The sequence below is a fragment of the Oncorhynchus clarkii genome, chromosome 19, assembly GCF_045791955.1.
Source record: "Oncorhynchus clarkii lewisi isolate Uvic-CL-2024 chromosome 19, UVic_Ocla_1.0, whole genome shotgun sequence".
Taxonomy (NCBI): Eukaryota; Metazoa; Chordata; class Actinopteri; order Salmoniformes; family Salmonidae; genus Oncorhynchus; species Oncorhynchus clarkii.
In genome coordinates this window covers 19373327-19392694 of record NC_092165.1, presented here as the reverse complement: position 1 = coordinate 19392694, position 19368 = coordinate 19373327, and the positions used below count along the sequence as shown (strand labels likewise).

At 43.9% G+C, this 19368-nt stretch overlaps 1 protein-coding gene across 2 annotated transcripts in view; it reads left to right on the top strand.

Moving 5' to 3' along the window:
- Positions 1-19034, top strand: part of LOC139374908 (RING finger protein 24-like) — a 61553-nt gene extending 42519 nt beyond the window's left edge. Inside the window, exons 3-6 of one of the 2 annotated variants that reach the window (XM_071116126.1) lie at positions 758-800; positions 1327-1368; positions 11528-11607; positions 13435-19034. In XM_071116126.1, coding sequence (XP_070972227.1) covers positions 758-800; positions 1327-1368; positions 11528-11607; positions 13435-13579 — 310 coding nt within the window. In that variant the 3' untranslated portion in view covers positions 13580-19034. The remainder of the gene's footprint in view (positions 1-757; positions 801-1326; positions 1369-11527; positions 11608-13434) is intronic. The other variant, XM_071116127.1, reaches the window with a different exon arrangement.
- Positions 19035-19368: the final 334 nt, after the last annotated feature.

The window sequence follows — 19368 nt, the reverse complement described above, 5'->3', positions numbered from 1 at the left end:
CAGGGGTGGAAAAAGTACCCAATTGTCATACTTGAGTAAAATTGAAAGTCACCTTACTTGAGTAAAAGTATGTTTTTAAATCTACTTAAGTATCAAAAGTAAACGTATAAATCATTTCAAATTCCTTATATTAAGCAAACTAGGCGGCGCGATTTTCTTTTTTTAAATATACGGATAGCCGGGGCACACTTCAAGTCAGACATCATTTACAAAGTATTTGTGTTTAGTGAGTCTGATAGATCAGAGGCAGTAAGGATGACCAGGGATGTTCTCTTGATAAGTGTGTGAATTGGACCATTTCCCTGTTCTGCTAAGCATTCGAGTTGTAACGAGTACTTTTGGGTGTCAGGGAAAATGTAAGGAGCAAAAAGGACACTATTTTCTTTAGGAATGTCGTGGAGTAAAAAAAAGTAAGTTGTCAAAAATATAAATAGTAAAGGTACAGATACCTCCAAAAACCTACTTAAGTAGTACTTTAAAGTATTTTTACTTAAGGACTTTACACCACTGGTTTCTACAGCATCTAAACAGTTGAATTTGACTTGCTTTTATTTCAGTGCTGGAGATTTGAATGGAAATTGTTAAATCAGCTATGCTTTTCTGCCCTGAATGCTCTCTATCTATGCAGTTGCTCACTTCCTGTTTCAGGGTCTATTGACTTGTCACTATCTGAATGTACAGTGAGTGCAACTGGCGAGTTGTAGAGGCTCCTTTACTAATTGAAGAGATGCTGTGTTTCTCTGCGTTGTCCTTGCAGGTTAAGGCACCAGGCGCACAAGGAGCTGTATGCATACAAACAAGTAAGAGGCCCGTCGTCTACACACACACAAAATACTATGAACATGGTTTATTTTTCTCACAGTATGTCACTGTAGTCTATAAATCCTCTGTTGCTGACTATACACATATAATATGCACCCATAATATACGTGCTGTAGAAGGCAACAAAGTCAGATGGTGGTTTATTTTGGGCTACTTTCAGTGGAAGTGGGGGACTCTCCCTTTTTAAATGTACGGCCGGTTTTAGCCAGCCAGGCCTGGTCAGCAGGGCTGTTGTGACTAGCTAATCCGTACCCTTTTCCTAACATGCCACGTAAATTCTCCTAACCTACCACGAAAAAGTCATGATTTTGTTGACGCGCCTTTAATCCCTTGGAGCGGTGAGGGCTTGGGCCTGAGCCACACAGGACCATAACTTCTAGTCTTCTAATACAAAAAAAAAAAAAATTGGATTGGATTCACTTCTGGATGTTTTCTTTGAGAAAAAGTGTGTTTATGTTGCCAGTTCTAATTGTATGCCTTTTTTAAATTTTAATTTCCCCTCAGGTTATACAGAAGGAAAAGGTCAAAGAGCTAAATTTGCATGAGGTAAGCGCTTACATTTTTTTCTTGTTCTATTGTCTTGATACTGTATCTCATGGTTACACGGACTTTGAGTTGATGTTGTTTAGCATTGCAAGTGTTGAAACTTTTATTGGACAGGACAGTGACATTCTGTAATACAACTGACAAGCTTAGCTGATGTACTTCCCTAATGTAACCTATCAGTAACTGTGTTTGGTTGTTGTACTGAACTTTAGTTCTCTCAAACGCAACATTTCAGACAGGAAACGCCATGTATTTGTGTAACCATTATTTAGAAAAAGATTGCAATATGTTAGGCTCTGCTCCTTCGAGGGAACACCAACCCTATCTCACTGCCAGAGTGCATCATGTTAAAGCTGTAATATGTCACTTTTTGGGCGACCCCGACCAAATTCACATGGAAATAGGAGTTATAGATCTGTCACTCATTGAAAGCAAATCTAAGAAGCCGTAGATATGTTCTATGTGAGCTATTTCTATGCTTCCCGTTCTTAAGTTTCGTTTTTGCGTCTTTTACTTTCGGTTTTGTACACCAGCTTCAAACAGCTGAAAATAAATGTTTTTTATTTTATTTATTTAACTGAAATTAGGCAAACTCTTTGAATTTTTGCAACCAGGATATGACGGAGCGATTTTTGCAATATGCACCTTTAAGATCCTAATAATTACAGGCAGTGAACAACAAAAATGCAACCGCAAATGATCGAGTAACCAACAGCAGTAGAGAATGTGAGTAAAACTGATCAGCTTAAATATACCACCATATTAAGGTAGGAAGTGTTTGTGGAATATGATTGGTGCGACGTCAGCTGATGCATATACTCTGGTTTCCCGTCTGAACCGGCTGCGCTTGATAAACTGTAAAGTCACAGTTGGTCTGGTATTCACATTGATTGGTTTGTTGTTTACTGCGGTGTTACTGAATATGGGTCCCATGACATAAATTTAGGCTACTTATTTATTTAGAAACGTGTGATATTGATGAAGCAGATTTATCAATGTCGCCTGAAGCGAACTGGTTGTTCAATAGCCACAACCTCCCTTAGGTTTCTCTTGAAAAAATTGATTTGTATCTCAACTAGACTAACCTGTTTAAATCCCCAAAAATACATGAAATAACATGTTGTTTAAATAGCGAGGGAACCCAGTTATGCAAAGTGGACCTGTCAAGACAGTCAGTAGACTGTCGTTGTGTCTCTCATGTTTAGGGTATCCATGTCAGAAGAGGCGTGTGTGTGTGTGTGTGTGTGTGTGTGTGTGTGTGTGTGTGTGTGTGTGTGCATCCTGTCCTCTCTCATTATGCATGTCTGTACTGTCTCTGGAGCTTGTTACAGTCCATCTGTTGTGTCGGACAATGTGGTTAGAAGTCATAGCCCAGCTAGCAGCGTTCGCCCCTTTTCCGCCGATCCCATTTCATAGCCTCAGCCCTGGTCCTACTAGCCTCTTGCTAGCCCCCGCTACTCCTTTTAGCACCCTCATGCTAATGAAAAGTGAAAACGCTACGTCGCTAACCGACCGGGGGCAGGAATTTCCCACCGTGCAGAGCTCTAGTTATGTAGCCATTATTGAGTCATTCAATGTCATTAAAAGTGGGAGAGCGTGTGTGTGTAATTCTTGGACAGCCAAATTGTTATGTATTGCTGAGAAACAATAACACTCACCAACGCTAGCTGGGGGAATGACCCATTTTATTGAAAGGGCCCTGTCCAAATGAAAATGTTTTGGAAAAAGTGTATAGATTGCGCCTCTTGCAGCTGTATACATCTAACCTCCATTTGACACAGAGCATGGCTACAACAGCTGTGAATAATACGTTCATTTTATCCAGCTGAACATAACCCTTGTAAATACACACAGGTCTACACACACAACAGTTCATCACGTCGTGTCCTTGGCTGTTTACATGTGAGGAAGCGCAGCAGCTCAATATTGTGGCAGTTCAGTATTACAGTGTCCTTGATAGTACTCAGCCAATGGGCATAACAACCTGTCAGATAGTGTTGCTGTGACGCTGCACTGTACAGCCGCAGCAATATACCATTCAAAGAACGTTGAACATTAGAAGCCAGTCTCTAACATTCAAAGAACATTAAAGGAACATTTTATGCCTAAACCTTGTGACAAAGGCTAATCAAAATGTAGGACTATTGTATGTGGCTGATGAGTGTTGACATTAGCAAGCTTTGGCTTTGACTTTCGCTTCAATAAGCTCTCAGCTCTGTTTGTCTTGCAGCATTTTCACATGCGATCCTTCCCATAGCAAACAGAGGCCTACTTTTTGAATTAATCAGCCGTCATCATTTTGATAAGATAAGCCTAACTCTGGCCTTGCGTCACAAATGGCACCCTATTTCCTACATAGTGCACTACTTTTGTTCAGAGCCCTATGGGGACACAGACAAGGTCTATGTTCACAGCACTACTGATAATATCAGGAGCTTGAATTAAATACCATTACAGGGGCACGGTTTGGTAGGAGCAGCAATGCTCCCTGTTGCCAATAATTGCCTATAGATTGTTTTTCAGTTTGAACATGCGCGCACGCACTGCTTTTTATGAGCTTCGTAATGGACATCTGTGGTGACCAGGGGACTGTGGGCCTCAACAGTAGTTTTGAATGGGCCCCTGGGGGTGATCCACTGTCCCCATTCAGGTCCCCATTACGCCCCTTCACTGTCCCCACATTGTCTCCATCAACTCAAAAGCTCTTTGTCCCCGGTTGTTTCATTCCAGAAATATCTCCGCTTCACAGTTCAAATTGACCCTTGGTTGACCCTTCACTTTTGCCTAGTTTCCTTGCCATGCTGCTCTCTTCAGGATAGAGAGGAGGCAACTGGTCATCTGGAATGAAACACAGCCCCTCACCTCTAGTTCAGTGCAGTTGTAGAGGGGAGGAGGGCAACTTGTCACGAATGAGATGCAGCCCATCTCTCCTCTAGCTCAGTGCAGTTCTACTCAGAATGGAAAACCCCCACTAGCCTCAGCCTGGGTCTCTGGTGACCCCATTTCCTGCCCAAGGTAGAGCTGCTTACCCTAACCCATAGTTAGCCTGCCTGGGGACGCACACACTGACCAGTACACATTCTGATATACACACATGCACCTCACGTACAATATCCACTTAACAAACTCCTCATTAAGCCAGAGGGTTTTTACAGGGTTTCTTAAGTGGCTACGTGGGATTAGAACTACGCAGAACGGTACAAGGAGAACTTGATTGTTTGGTTTAATAGGAATTGTATCTCACAAACTAGCCTGAACCAGTGCAAGAGAGACGTTTTTTTGCTGATGTTGGGTCATTTTCTCGACTAATGGTTAAGTATAGGATTGGGGAGGGGAAACTAGATCTGTACCTAGGGGAAACTTCAGACAGAACACAAGCCATGCAACCTTTAGGTGGAACGGTAATAGTAGAGCCAGACTGAATAAATGAATTTGCTGTCGTTAATTTTCATGAGGCCGTTGGCATTTTGAGCAGAGCGGTTGCTTTTCAATCAGGCACAGGCCGTCTGGCTTTGTTTTAAATGCTAGCTTTGTGGACAGTAGTCCACAACAAGGCAACAAGGCAAGTGCTTATTTAAGCTGGAATGTGGACCAAGATGAGCAATGGGTGGCCAGATGTCAGGGCCAGTATTCATAAAGCGTGCTGAGCTAGGATCAGGTCCCCTCTAATCTCTCTTGGACAGATCTACGTAAACACAACTGGTACTGTAGAATCTGTTGGGACTGAACGGGATGCGTAGGATAACGAGCAGCGGTTATTTGGAGAAAAAAAAATCATGTTTTTGCAGGTGTTGGGGTCTTTTGAATTTTGGAATGGGAGGGGACTTTCGCCCATAACTTACAAAGAGAGAAGGTGGAGCTCCTCGTTCTAGCATTTCTTGATCCCTTCTCTTAACATGTATGGACCCAGAACTTAATCGAGCAGCTGACCATTTCAGCAATATTTCAGTTCAGTTAACCGATCAGGTTCCCTCTGTCCATATATTTGTATTAATTATGATCTAAAAGGCAAACCTGATACTAGATCAGCACTCCTACTGAGACGCTTTATCGATATGGGCTGAGCTGGAAGCAGAAGTAAAAGAGACACGAAATAGCCTAGTACTTATTATTACTGTATAACTGCTCTACATCTTCTATCAAAAGCGACAACTTGTTTACGATGCGATGGAGTTTATTTTAACATAGCAGTTACATAGCATCAGATAGACTCAGCACCCACGATGTCAAACTATCGTGAGTGCTCTTTCTCCCTTTCCCCCTCAATCTCGCCCCCCCCCCTCTCTCCTTGAGTGGAGTGATCATTTTCTTCTCATAAAAACGTTTTCCGGTGGTTGGAGTGGTCGGGATTTTTTTCCCCACGGCGACAGAGATAGAGAGCGAGAGATCAGGAGTCTCATAAATAGTCATGTGATTGCCGCTATCTCCAGTGTCCCTATGTCCTGAATAGAGGTCGACCAATTCATCGGAATGGCAAATTTTTAATTAGGGCCGATTTTTTAAAGTTTTCATAATAATCGGTAATCGGCATTTTGGGACACCGATCATGGCCGATTACATTGCACTCTGTGAGGAGACTGCGTGGCAGGCTGACGACCTGTTATGTGAATGCAGCAAGGAGCCAAGGTAAGGTGCTAGCTAGCATTAAACGTTACTTATAAAAAACAATCAATCTTAACATAATCACTAGTTAACTACACATGGTTGATGATATTACTAGTTTATCTATCTTGTCCTGCGTTGCATATAATCGATGCGATGCCTGTTAATTTAATCAATGAATCATAGCCTACTTCGCCAAACTGGTGATTTAACAAGCGCATTCGCGAAAAAAGCACTGTCGTTGCACCAATGTGTACCTAACCATAAACATCAACGCCTTTCTTAAAATCAATACACAAGTAAATATTTTAAAACCTGCATATTTACTTAAAATTACCTGCTAACATGAATGTATTTTAACTAGGTGAATTGTCACTTATCTTGCGTTCTGTGCAACAGAGTCAGGGTATATGCAGCAGTTTGGGCCACCTGGCTCGTTGCGAACTGTGTGAAGACTATTTATTCCTAACGCAGACAGCCAACTTCGCCAAACGGGGGATGATTTAACAAAAGCGCATTTGCGAGAAAAAGCACAATCATTACACGAATGTACCTAACCATAAACATCAATGCCTTTCTTAAAATCAATACACAGAAGTATATATTATTAAACGAAATCCAGGTTAGCAGGCAATATTAAACTAGGGAAATTGTGCCACTTATCTTGCGTTCATTGCACACAGAGTCAGGGTATATGCAACAGTTTGGGCCGCCTGGCTCGTTGCGAACTAATTTGCCAGAATTTTACGTAATTATGACATAACATTGAAGGTTGTGCACTGTAACAGGAATATTTATGCCACCCGTTCGATAAAATATGGAACGGTTCCGTATTTCACTGAAAGAATAAACCGTTTTGTTTTCAAAATGATAGTTTCCGGATTTGACCATATTAATGATCTAACGCTCGTATTTCTGTGTGTTATGTTATAATTAAGTATATGATTTCCTATTTGATAGAGCAGTCTGAGCAGTGGTAGGCAGCTGCAGGCTTGTAAGCATTCATTCAAACAACACTTTTGTGCATTTGCCAGCAGCTCTTCGATGTGCTTCAAGCATTGAGCTGTTTATGACTTCAAGCCTGTCAACTCCTGAGATTAGGCTGGTGTAACTGATGTGAAATGGCTAGCTAGTTAGCGGGGTGCGTGCTAATAGCGTTTCAATCGGTGACGTCACTCGCTCTGAGACCTTGAAGGAGTTGTTCCCCTTGTACTGCAAGGGCCACGGCTTTTGTGGAGCGATGGGTAACGATGCTTCGAGGGTGGCTGTTTTCGATGTGTTCCTGGTTCGAGCCCAGGTAGGAGCGAGGAGAGGGACGGAAGCTATACTGTTACACTGGCAATACTGAAGTACTTATAAGAACATCCAATAGTCAAAGGGATATGAAATACAAATGGTATAGAGAGAGTCCTATAATTACTATATTAACTACAACCTAAAACTTCTTACCTGGGAATATGTTAAAAGGAACCACCAGCTTTCATATGTTCTCATGTTCTGAGCAAGGAACTTAAACATTAGATTTTTTACATGGCACATATTGCATTTTTACTTTCTTCTCCAACACTTTGTTTTTGCATTATTTAAACCAAATTGAACATGTTTGATTATTTATTTGAGGCTAAATTGATTTATTATATTAAGTTAAACTAAAAGTGTTAATTCAGTTTTGTTGTAATTGTCATTATTACAAATAAATAAATACACATTTAAATCGACCGATTTTAATCGGTGTCGGCTTTTTTTGGTCCTCCAATAATCGGTATCGGCGTTGAAAAATCCTAATCGGTCGACCTCTGCTGGGTGGAGATGGTACATGGCCATTAAGGCCAGGTTGTTCTTCAAGATGTTCAAACGTTCATAGATGACCAGCAGGGTCATTCAGAGGTCGAGACAGCAGGTGCAGGGGAGAGAGAGAGTCAAAAACAGCAGGTCCCGGGACAAGGTGGCACATCCGGTGAACAAGTCAGGGTTCCAAAGCCGCAGGCAGAACAGTTGAAACTGGAGCAGCAGCAGGACCAGGTGGACTGTGGACAGCCAGGAGTCATCAGGCCAGGTAGTCCTGAGGCATGGTCCTAGGGCTCAGATCCTCTGGGAGGGGGGGAATAACACTATGCTAACTTTAACTGTATGTAGGCAGGCTCCTTACACTATTTTCAGTGCAGGTTGCTCTTGTAACCCTGGCTACACCCAAAGAGACTGCTTTCCAGAGTTGAGCACAGCAGCACACCAATTTATTCTAGTGATAGTAATACATCTACATGCCCTCGTACACTCACACACGCTGTGAGACCTGGGTGTGTGCTGTACTGAGCCCAGGAGGAGCTGGTGCTGAGATGTGCTCTTTGGTCCATATCGCGCACACAACTGTCAGATCATGTAGATGAGCAGTGCAATAAATCTAACGCTCACTTGCATAGATACCACACACACACACACACACAGGAGGAGGTGGTGGTGCTGAGACGTGCAGTTTTGGGCCGTATGGAACATCACGCCTCTCCTCCCATTAATGTACCAACATAGTTAAAGAACGGACACCGTCGATCTAGTGAATGAGAAGGAGCCAGGGTTTAGTGTTCAATGGAGCTCAACAGAGAGGATGGCGTCTTGTCTCAAACTATACCCTAGACTAGAGAGAAACCTTAGCGGGCTACCTCTTTTCATCCCCAGCCCCAAGCTAGTCTGTTTTTAAAAGGGGGGAGAAGTATGCCTTTTGTCCTTGAAGTGTAGCACTCCAAAGTAGGTCCTGCCACGACGTAATACTGTAGCCAAATGGCCGCAGGTAAAAAGATGGGCACATAGGATTTGTGGCAAGCGTGTCCTCTATAAAACTCTATTTGCAAAGATGTGCCCTCTATCCAACTCTAACAGCACTAGCAGTTCTTCTGTATTGAGGGAATGTTACACGCATCCTTGAATTTGACCTAGTAATTTGCGTCACTGTGCAGGGAGCCTCCTGGGCCGTTGTCCCAAGACAAGATGTCATGCATTGTACTGATATGGATTGAAACTACCCTTGGATATAGTGACGCACTTAATGATGCAGTGGTAATGTTCCGATTTCAATGTCTGGGCTACAACATTACTAGCTTTGTCTGGTTAGAGCTGGAGTTACAAGGATGATTCACCATGAACGTTGTGGAACCACCACTGGCAGTAATGTATACACACACACAATAGTGCCGATAGGTCAGTGAATGGGGTGTGTGTACAGCAGCACTGGCAAGCTAGTGAGTAGATGAGCTCTATCCAGTCTGCCGGTCTCCAACCTGCCTCTGTCAGCAGCGTTGTCTTGTACCTTCTCCATTGTGTCGACAGACACACACACACACACACACACACTCCGATCTCCCAGTCCACACAGTCCTATTGTGACAGTGGGTTAAATGCTTCATTACAGAACGCGACATACACACAAGCCACACTTCTTCTCGCCGCCCACACAGAAAACAATTGTGACAGTAGGGCTAGTGCTTCATCAGGCAGCCAGAAACGCACTACCTCAGCCTCACTAGCTCCCAGTCATTGTCAACACATTGTCACACACACACACACACACCAACCACTGCCTCTCAGCACGCTGTTCAATCGAGCATGCACTGCTGTACAAACAGGTTGCGTCCCAAATGGCACCCTATTCCCTCCTCAGTGCACTACTTTTGACCAGGGTCCATGAGGCTCTAGTCAAATGTAGTGCACTATATAGGGTGCCATGAGACTGATGCATAGCCTAATTTCTCCTGAATGCTTACAGGTTTTCCGAATAAGGTCTGTGTACGCGCACTGCGCATACAGTAGTTTTTGTAAACAACGATCCCTGCATCAATATTGCTAAAGCAGGATTGATTGAATCCAGCCCTCCACAAAAAGTGACTTTAAATACCCAGTCAAGTGTCCCTCTCGCTCCATGAGTGGTGTTCTCTTGTCTTACTACACAGCTAGTATTTGCTTCAGCTTGGCCAAACTAGGCTATAGGCCTAACTAAGACCAGTAATGCTAGTTTATTTGCCGAGCTGCCTGGGCTGGCACCCTCACCCAGCTGGGTCAAACTGGTTTGGGCTGAGGAGACCCCTACCAGATCTAGTTTCAACTGGTTTTTAATGGCTTATATAACTTTGAGGGCGCAATCAACATCATCGTTCGTCTGGTTGGTGGATGTGTGTGTGTGTGTGTATGATGCTGGCTATTAGTAGATGTGCGTGCGTCTCAGTGGCGTGTACAGTGTGTAATTTCTGGATTTAGTCAGACGGCTATGATGAATCCATCATGCCCCTCTGTGTGTGTGTGTGCGTGCGTGTGTGTGTGTGTGTTACGTAAGTTTAATTTCTACAACCCTCCAGGTACAGAGGCGTTTTCTGTTTCCACTCTCCAGAATTCTCCCTCTATAACATCACAGTTGAATTAAAGCATTCTACTGATTGATGGAGAGTGCTGATCTAGGATCAGGTCCCCATGTCCATGTAGTCTTATTCATTATGATTTAAAAGGCCAAACAAACTGATCCTAGATCAGCACTCTGAGACGATTAATGAATATAGGCCCAGCAGTGTACAAATTATATATCAAGGCGTGTTGACTCTCCCTCCTCTGGCTATGCCCAGACATGTTTTAGTTTGAGATACTGACGTCTGTCATCCTTGATGCGTTAGCATAACGGTACATACAAAACCCGCTATCTCGAAGCTACATTCCAGGAAAAGACTGGGTGTGCTTCCTCTATCTGTCATCTGTGAAGTCTTTGTAGATTTGGGAAATGGTGTCGTTGTCAAGTGTTTTAACTAAAAAAATAAAACAAGTCTTAAAATAGGCCCATGAGCACTTCCCTTCAGTGGGTCAAGTCTATTCGGTCGTTTTTTGGAGGTCAGTTTTGAGTCCATGTTTGATTTTCCATCTAGAGTCCAACCCATGAGTGATTATTTACCCACAGAGCATGCATGTTTTTAGTTGCTCAGTTGAGCCGACCTTGGTGGCACCAACGACCGGAGTACAGCAGTTGACCTCTGTGTTCGAACCAACTCAACTTGAGGGTCTGCAGTACTGTTTGAGTGAGCGAGAGGAGAACAGCCCAACTCGCTATGAAATAAGATGCCCAACTCAAACTAATTCTGTTTGCGAAGGAATGTCGCTAAAGCACAATATACACACTTCCTCAGTCTGTTCATGTAGTCTTTTTGTAAAGCTGAAAGACAAGTTACAACCTCGGTGTGTTTCCGTTTGTATATTTGTACTGCTGAACGACAAATGTCCTCGACAAGGATAACGAGGCCTTGCCTGCATCCCAAATAGCACCATATTCCCAACATAGCGCACTGCTTTTGGCCAAAGCCCTATGGGTAGTACACTATATAGGGAATAAGGTGCCGTTTTGGTTGCATCCCTTTTCTACAGGACAGCAGCAGTGGTTGGCTGTTTACGTTCTGTTTTTCCGCCCTGCTTTTCCCTCTCCGTCTTAGTCTCTCTTTCTCTCTCAATAAACTACAGTAGCTGTGGTTGTTTTGCTGCCTTGCTAACCCTGTCCCCCCCCCTGCCCTTCTCTCTCTGTCTGTGTCAACAGATATGTGCGGTGTGCTTGGAGGAGTTCAAACAGAAAGACGAGCTGGGGATTTGCCCGTGCAAACACGCCTTTCACAGGAAGTAAGTGCGCCAGAGGACTGGCTGATGCCCACATACTGTACACAGAGCCTGTGGATGGGGCCTGGCCCAGCTAATCCTAGGCTGTCTTCCAGACTTAGCCCCAGTCTCACAATAACATTAAACAGTGCTGTTGAGCGCCATCTACACAACCCAGTGTAATAGCCACACCCTGTACACAGAGCCCATTTCCCACCCAAACTGCGATTCCAAAGGATCACCCAGTTGCACAATAGGTTCTGTTGATGATGAGCATGTTGGTCAAACTGGACCCAAAATGGTACACAGAGCCCTTCCCATCCAAACTGTAATTCCAACTCACTCATCCTAGTGTAATTCACACACACTGTACTCAGCCCAGTCGCACAATAACAATAATATTGGTCTGTTGTTGATGAGCTTGAGGGGCAAAGTGGGTCCAAAATGGTAGACGACCTCTTCACACAAAGCGCTTATCATCAACACAGTTAGTCCAGTGATTCCAGGGCACTCAGCCCCAGTTGCACAATAACAGTAACTTATTTTGAGGGGCAATGTGGACCGGACCCCTCCTCACACCAAGTCAAACATGTTATGATTCGGCTGCAAAAGTGATGGTCCCCTTACTACCATTTCTTCACCGTTATCTACAGTACCCACCCCTCCAAGTAGAGTAACCCGACACATGATAACAGAGAGTGAGACTGAAGAATGCGATGAAGAGAGAGAGCGATTACAGGGAAAGGAAACGACTGACCGAGAGCAACCTGGGGCCAAATTACTCCCCCCCCCCCCCCCCGGCATGACAATTTAAATTGGGCTGTTTACGTCGAGTCTTGGTCGAGTTTTGACCACATGTCAGGAGCAGGGGCGGGGCCCACTCAATCACAACACACTGACTAGCATGTCAACACACCACTGATTGTGTGTGGCCCTCTGGGACAGTGCAGAGAACTAGATGATGCTAGAGAGCAGAAGATTTATGAACTACCCCCTGCCTCCCTCTGTCCCCCTCTAGTAGGGGACCGTGAGAAGGAAGCACAGTCCCTCTCCCCCTTCACTCCTATGTGTGAATCCCTTCCCACCCCTGTGGGACCAGAGTGTACCAAAAATAGAACTGCCAGCCCCACTGTAAATAATTCAGTAGCAACGAACACGCCACGCCACCCCCACCCACTTCTGACTGAGTGATGGGCAAAAGCTCTTGTTTAGCGTCCCAAATGGCACTCTATTCCCTATTTAGTGCAGTCATTTTTGCACCCTGTTCCCTATTTAGTGCACAGTATACCGTGCCATTTGGGACGCATTTAGTCTAGGCCCCATCAACCTACTGTACTGTCTCACTCTCTGTTCAGTTAACAATGCATAGCACAGAGCATCCTTATTCAGTAGGGCTGAACATGTGGGGAACACACACATTGGAGAATGACTGAGCTATTTCTAGCTGCTATGCGGAACAGTCTGCCCTGTGGAATAAGCCCCCTGGTCTTCTAGTGCTAGCTCTTTGTGAGCAGTCAGCAATAGATCAGCTGGATGCAGCAGTCAGACCTGAACTGAGAGGGCAAGTGTTTAGATAGACAACACTAGAAACACACGCGTCTAGTCGATGTTGGTGTCACCCACATTTGCAAGTGATGATTTAGTAACTAAAAGGTTGCTGGTTTGACTCTGACGATGTGCCCCTTGTGCAAGGCACTTAGCCATAATTGCTCCTGTAATTCTCTCTGGATAAGAGCGTCTGCTATATGACCCTAAAGATTAACCATCTTGTTTCTCTCTCTCCCTCCCCATCCTCTCTCTCCCTGTCCTTACTTCCTCCCTCCTCCGCCCACCACTGTCTCTCTCTGGCAGGTGCCTCATTAAGTGGCTGGAGGTGAGGAAGGTGTGCCCGCTGTGCAACATGCCTGTTCTGCAGCTCGCCCAACAGGCGGGCGTCACCATCGACGTCACCGTGCCCATACAGCAGCACCTGCCAGGCGTGGAAAATCTGGTGTAGCGCAAACCGCAGTGCTCACACACACACACACACACACACGACTTCACACACATGTACAGGTACACTTATGCCTCGATCACACCGACAGCATCATTGCATTTTTGGTACACCAGAAGTACATTAATTTCCAATGGAACGCTGTGTTTACCTGGCATACGTTCGATGCTGCATCAAATTGTATGCGTAGGCGGCTTGACAGAAATGGTAGCAGAAGGGGAATGCTGAAATTTGTTGCACACATATCCAGATGATGCTGTGCACCATTTTGCGCAATGGCTCTGTAGGTGCGATCGAGGCGTTATATATGATTAAAAGACAGGACAGACAATGGAGGAACACAACAGTGTTACGATGCAGACAGGGACTCACGGCGACGAAGAAGTGAATCTGCTGCCTCTCCTCCTCTCATCTCTCTGCCTTGGTGGATTCACATAATGATTTTTTTATATATAATTACGGTTCTTTTTATTGACAATTACATTTTTTCTTGTGGACACAGCCGTGGTCACTATTCTGACCGTTTCACAACCAAAGCACTTTTCTGGGGACACCAGCGCGTGACGAATAAGAGATATAAAAACCAACAACTACCACACGTTGATATGAAAATGGCTTCATCGTTTCGTTTTCTTTTTAACGACTAAACTTGTATTTTTTTTTCTTTTTCTACAAGCACTTTAAACATTTTACTCAAACTTAAATTGCTTGTGAGGAGGTTGTAGTAGCAACAAGGTTATTTTAGTATTACGATTAACTTTTTTTGTATGTACATACAGAGCCACATGAGTTAATTTTATAGTTGAGTGAAGATTTTTTTGGGGGGGGGCCAATACTATCTTAAAGGGACAGTAGCCTCCAAATGAATTGACTTTGGGATGCTCAAGGAACCGCAGAATTCTGTGGCCTGATCCTCCCTCTCACTCACACATGCAAAAAAGGATATTGGAGGTGTGTTTATGAAGGGAGGGTCACCCCAACCTCAGTACTTGGTGTTTAAACAACTTAATGTGAATTAAGAAAGCAATGGGTTCGAATGTGGGGTTGTGATTAGGATGTGATTCACCGGTGCATCTGACTCTGCGTCACCTCTTGCATATGAAGGTTGTACAGTTTGTTACTCACTGCACACCTCAGCGTCTGCGTTCCCAAATGGTACCCTATTCTCTAAAAAGTGCACTATTTGGGACACAGGCTTTTTTTACCACAAGGTTTTTCTGTGACCACTTTCACGGTCTGCATCTGTCATTACAGAAAAAAACAGTTACTATTCTGTTTGTGAACTAATTGTTAAAACGCAACAATGCAGAGGTCGTATTTTAATTTAAAGATTTTTCACAAGGGTCGACTCAAGTTAAAATAGTAGAATTACCCAGATACACACTCCCAACTGTGGAGGGGTCCTGGCCTCAGTCACTTCCTGTGGACGAGCGACCAGGGAAGTAAGAGTAACCCAACACCCCGAGCCCATGGTACCCCTAGAGCTAACATCCAATCATATGCCTCTATTCTTGTTACATAAGAACCCCCCCCCCCCAGCGCTCCCAAAGCATTACTCATTCAGCTTGTGGCAACGGAGCGCTATGAAAACACAGTTGGAAGACTCCTCTTTTGGTTTTCTATGTTTAAAAATACATCCCTCTCTTGCTGTCCTCTGGTTTGAGTTTGAATGAGGTTTAGCCTGATGTAAGTCTAAAACAACTATCCCAATCTACACACTAAATAATGAACAAGAGTACTTCATATAATGACGAGATGAATTATATTCCATATGGTCTCCGACGTGATCATGTCTAGAATCATATATTCTATAGGCTAATCTTTATGAAACCTAGAACAAATACTGGTCCACTGAGGCAGGGGGTTCTTAAACTTTTCCAGTTTGAGCCCCAAATTAGAAATTGATCATCCTCCCCTGATCCAAATGGTCCTCCAACAACCCAAACGAAGAAGAAATAGGGCGTGATTATATTCTCACATGCCCAGAGCCCACTTTGGGTCCCGACCCATAAGAAACCCTGCACTAAGGCATTGTTGCATTTTGACTGCTATACATAAACGTATAAAACCAGACAAGTTTGCTCAGTTCATTGCATTTCCAACTTTTGACACAGAATGATGGTAGTGAACGCTACAGGGCTACACAGCACTGCCTTGTAACGTGAAAGGCTTGGTGAAATGTATCAAGCTGTGACACTATGCAAACTAAGCAACAAACCCTGTCTCTTGTTTGCTAGCCGTTACTGATGTCGTAACAGGAGCACCCGGGGATTCACTTCATTCTCAATTCAGTCAACGATTCAAAACTGCTTCTGTGATTAGTAATTACTAAACGCTATTTAGCTTTAGCTTAGCATTGATCTAATTAGGCTATGAGGGATGTAGGCTAAGCATCTAGTTCAAATCCTGGCAGCACTCAGCATATCGGTCAACACACATACGTACGTTCCCAGTAGATGTCATTGAGCTGGTATAGGCCCTGGTCAGCAGTCGTAGAGAATAGCAGTGTTTTAGCAGGCTCATTCTAGCGCTTTCCCCAATCGCTCTCTCCACACTGGTGTTTTGTTCACCTCTACACACACACACACACACACACACACACGCACACCAACCCCTCTACCCTTGTGCTTTGTTCCACCACCTTTTGTGGGATCACTGTAGTAAAAGTGCTGTGTGATAGTTTGGAACAGAGGGGGATAGTGTCCCATAGGTCAGGGGTCAGCTTGTGTCAAAGGTCACAGACTAGATCTAGGTGATGGGTCATAATAATACCGTTCAATACAACTATATTTATACGACAGCCTGGTCTGTCCTAACAGGTTCGATTTGGTTCTTCCCTCCTTAAGTGTTTGTAACTTTTCAGGAACCCGGCTTTTTCAGTGCTGAGCATCAGGCCCAGCTCCAGAACCACTGTGCTTGTGTCTCCTACAAATGGAATGGTATTCTTAGAATTCTAGTCTTCCATTTTTGAAGTGTTAAGACCACCGAGTCATCAACCACCCAACGAAATTGACTGTGTCCATTGGCTTCACTTTCGAACAACAACCGAGAGGAATGTTAGCCTACTGTAGCTAGCTGGTGAAATGAATAGTAGAACATGTTGCCGCCAATATCAGAAACAATGTCTCCCCCGCCCCACCCAATAATATCTATTGTATTTGAGGAGGATGACAATTTCGATTATGATATTTTTTTTACTTGTGCTTTTACTTACAATGTGTGTTTATTTTGGCCATTTGTTTGAAGAGACACTAGTCTGGCTGAATGTGGAATGAGAAAAACCATAACCTTTTTATTGAAGGAGCCCGCCGTTGCTAGCATGTGCGGGTCGCTTCGGTATCCGTTTGACTCTTCTTGGTTCTGCTGTGTGGCTACACACACAAATTTGCCTCGCAGAAACCAATGGAGGCGTCACCCTTTCTGTATATCACTCAAATAGTATATAACACCTCCTTTGTACGAAGACACTTCAACTCGGATATCCATCTCAAAACTCCCACGTTTGACTGGTCCAAAGTTATCTTTTGACAACAAGCCCCACCACTTTCTTATTCCCTTAAGACTCCTATATTATAACCCGTAGCCAACAGGAAACACAGCCAGTCTTGAAGCGTCATCCTCCACTACGTGTGGTTGTCTCCGAGTTGACGGTTTCGAGGGAGATATGACATAGGACTGGGAGACACCGATCATGTGAAAGCATGCGATGAAATGGCACATGCAACCAATTTGACCATTGTAATTGTACATAGAGTAGTAGCAGTGTTGGTAGGAAGGCATACTGCATAAACACTTTTTACTGTGAGGGGTTGTGCATTGTGCACCGATAATTCTTCCATTGAAAACACTGCATCTGCGCACTTAGAACTGCCATTTGCCCATCTGAGAATTGTAACAATGCCAGCCATTTTGTAATGTTTTCTTTCAAATGAGAGTTGAAGGTTAGAAGAGAAACATTTATCTATTATACCCCATAATTTCTTCCTGTGTAACTCCCTAAATCCTTCCCCCACGCTTCTCGGGCCAGACAACATGGTTCTAGGTTCTCTCCGAGTCTTGGAAAGTAGCCACGATCAAGTGCCAGAACAGCAGGCAGTTATAGGCCCTTACGCAAGAGGAAGGAATAATGTGTATATTCATAGTGAATAATCACCTGTCGTCTACTAGTTATTACTGCACAAGGTACCAGGCCAAATCTATTTGAAAAACATTGGGAGTTTGGACGGTTGATGAATTTAGTGATGAGTCACCCTACTGTAATCTCCATGGACGTCAGCACTGTTCCAGAGAACGCCAGGCCATTGGGCTGTAATATTAAAGGACTATGATGTACTTGCTTCAATATCATGAATTACTGAGAGGAGAGTGAGGCTCTTTGTCACCACAGCAACCAAATTACGTAATAACGGGCCCCTTATCGTGTGTCCTTTCTATAAGGTGCTTTTATCTCAGAAAGTATACCCAGAGACAGAAGAGGAAGTGGGACATCCCACTCCCTCGTTTATTTTCTGTTTCAATGGAAGCCAAATGAACTAAGTAGACCAGACCAAGCTGCTATCGCATTGGTGTCTTCAGTAGAGCCATCCCCTTAAGTAGACATTCTATTCAATGGTAAACGGCCTGAGTCTACCATCTTTTGTATACCTAGCTGTTGGCAGCCATTTTGTGGGCCAGGCCTCAAGGTCAAAGCTGTGTAAAAGCTGTGTAATTGGCCACTTGGGCCTCTAACACGTCACTGCCTCACTGAAAACTCTCAATGTTGTGTATGGTGTGCATTTATTCAGTGTATAGTTCTTGTAGTGCACCCCCCCTTCTCTCCCTTTAAGTACATCCCCTGTCTCGCCCCTACCCCATTTTATCCCAACCTCCCACTATGTCCAATAGCCACCACCACCTTCTCTCAATAAATCAACCTACCCCACCATCTTACCCCAACCTCCCACTTTATCCACCAGCCCACACTTTCTTCCCTTGATGGGTGAACCCTACCCCATCCTCATTGGGGGGTCTACCCATCCTACCCTGTGATATAACATTGTTTATAAAATTAAGAATTCTGCAGCAGAATATTTTTGAAGAAATTTGCTGTACAGTATTTGTAAGCTCTATTTTTGTATATTTAATTGCCATTTTGGAAAGAAAAAGTAATGAATGCATTTCTTTTGCTAATTGTTTTATTCATAATGTTTTTTTGCATGTGACTGACTTGAACTGTAAATAAAATTACCACGTTTTGGAAATAATGACTGCTCATGCTTTTAGTAAAGTTCCTTTACGTGGTTGTAGCAGCATCCTTAAAGGGGCAATATGGGATTCAAACAGCAGTGGCTCACCGCCTCATTGTTTGTAAAAGGATGGGGCTGGTGAAATGGAACCACTCTAATCCCAGATTGCGCCTTTAACATTGTACTGCAGCGTAAGGTAATTGTTTACCAAGTCAAATAGTTAGCCAGATCTCGTGATCCTGAAGATGTGGTAATACTCCTGAGGGGCATACTACGAAGGAAGCTATACTAAACAAAAATATAAACCATTTCTAAAGTAGGGGTGTGGATCAGAGAACCAGTCAGTAGCTGGTGTGACCGCCATTTGCCTTATGCAGCGTGACATCTCCTTCGGCATAGAGTTGTGGCCTGTGGAATGTTGTCCAAAGTTGCTGGATATTGTCGGGAACTGGAACACGCTGTCGTACACATCGATCCAGAGCATCCCAAACATGCTCAATAGTGACATATCTGGTGAGTATGCAAGCCATGGAAGAATAGAGACATTTTCAGATTCCGGGAATTGTG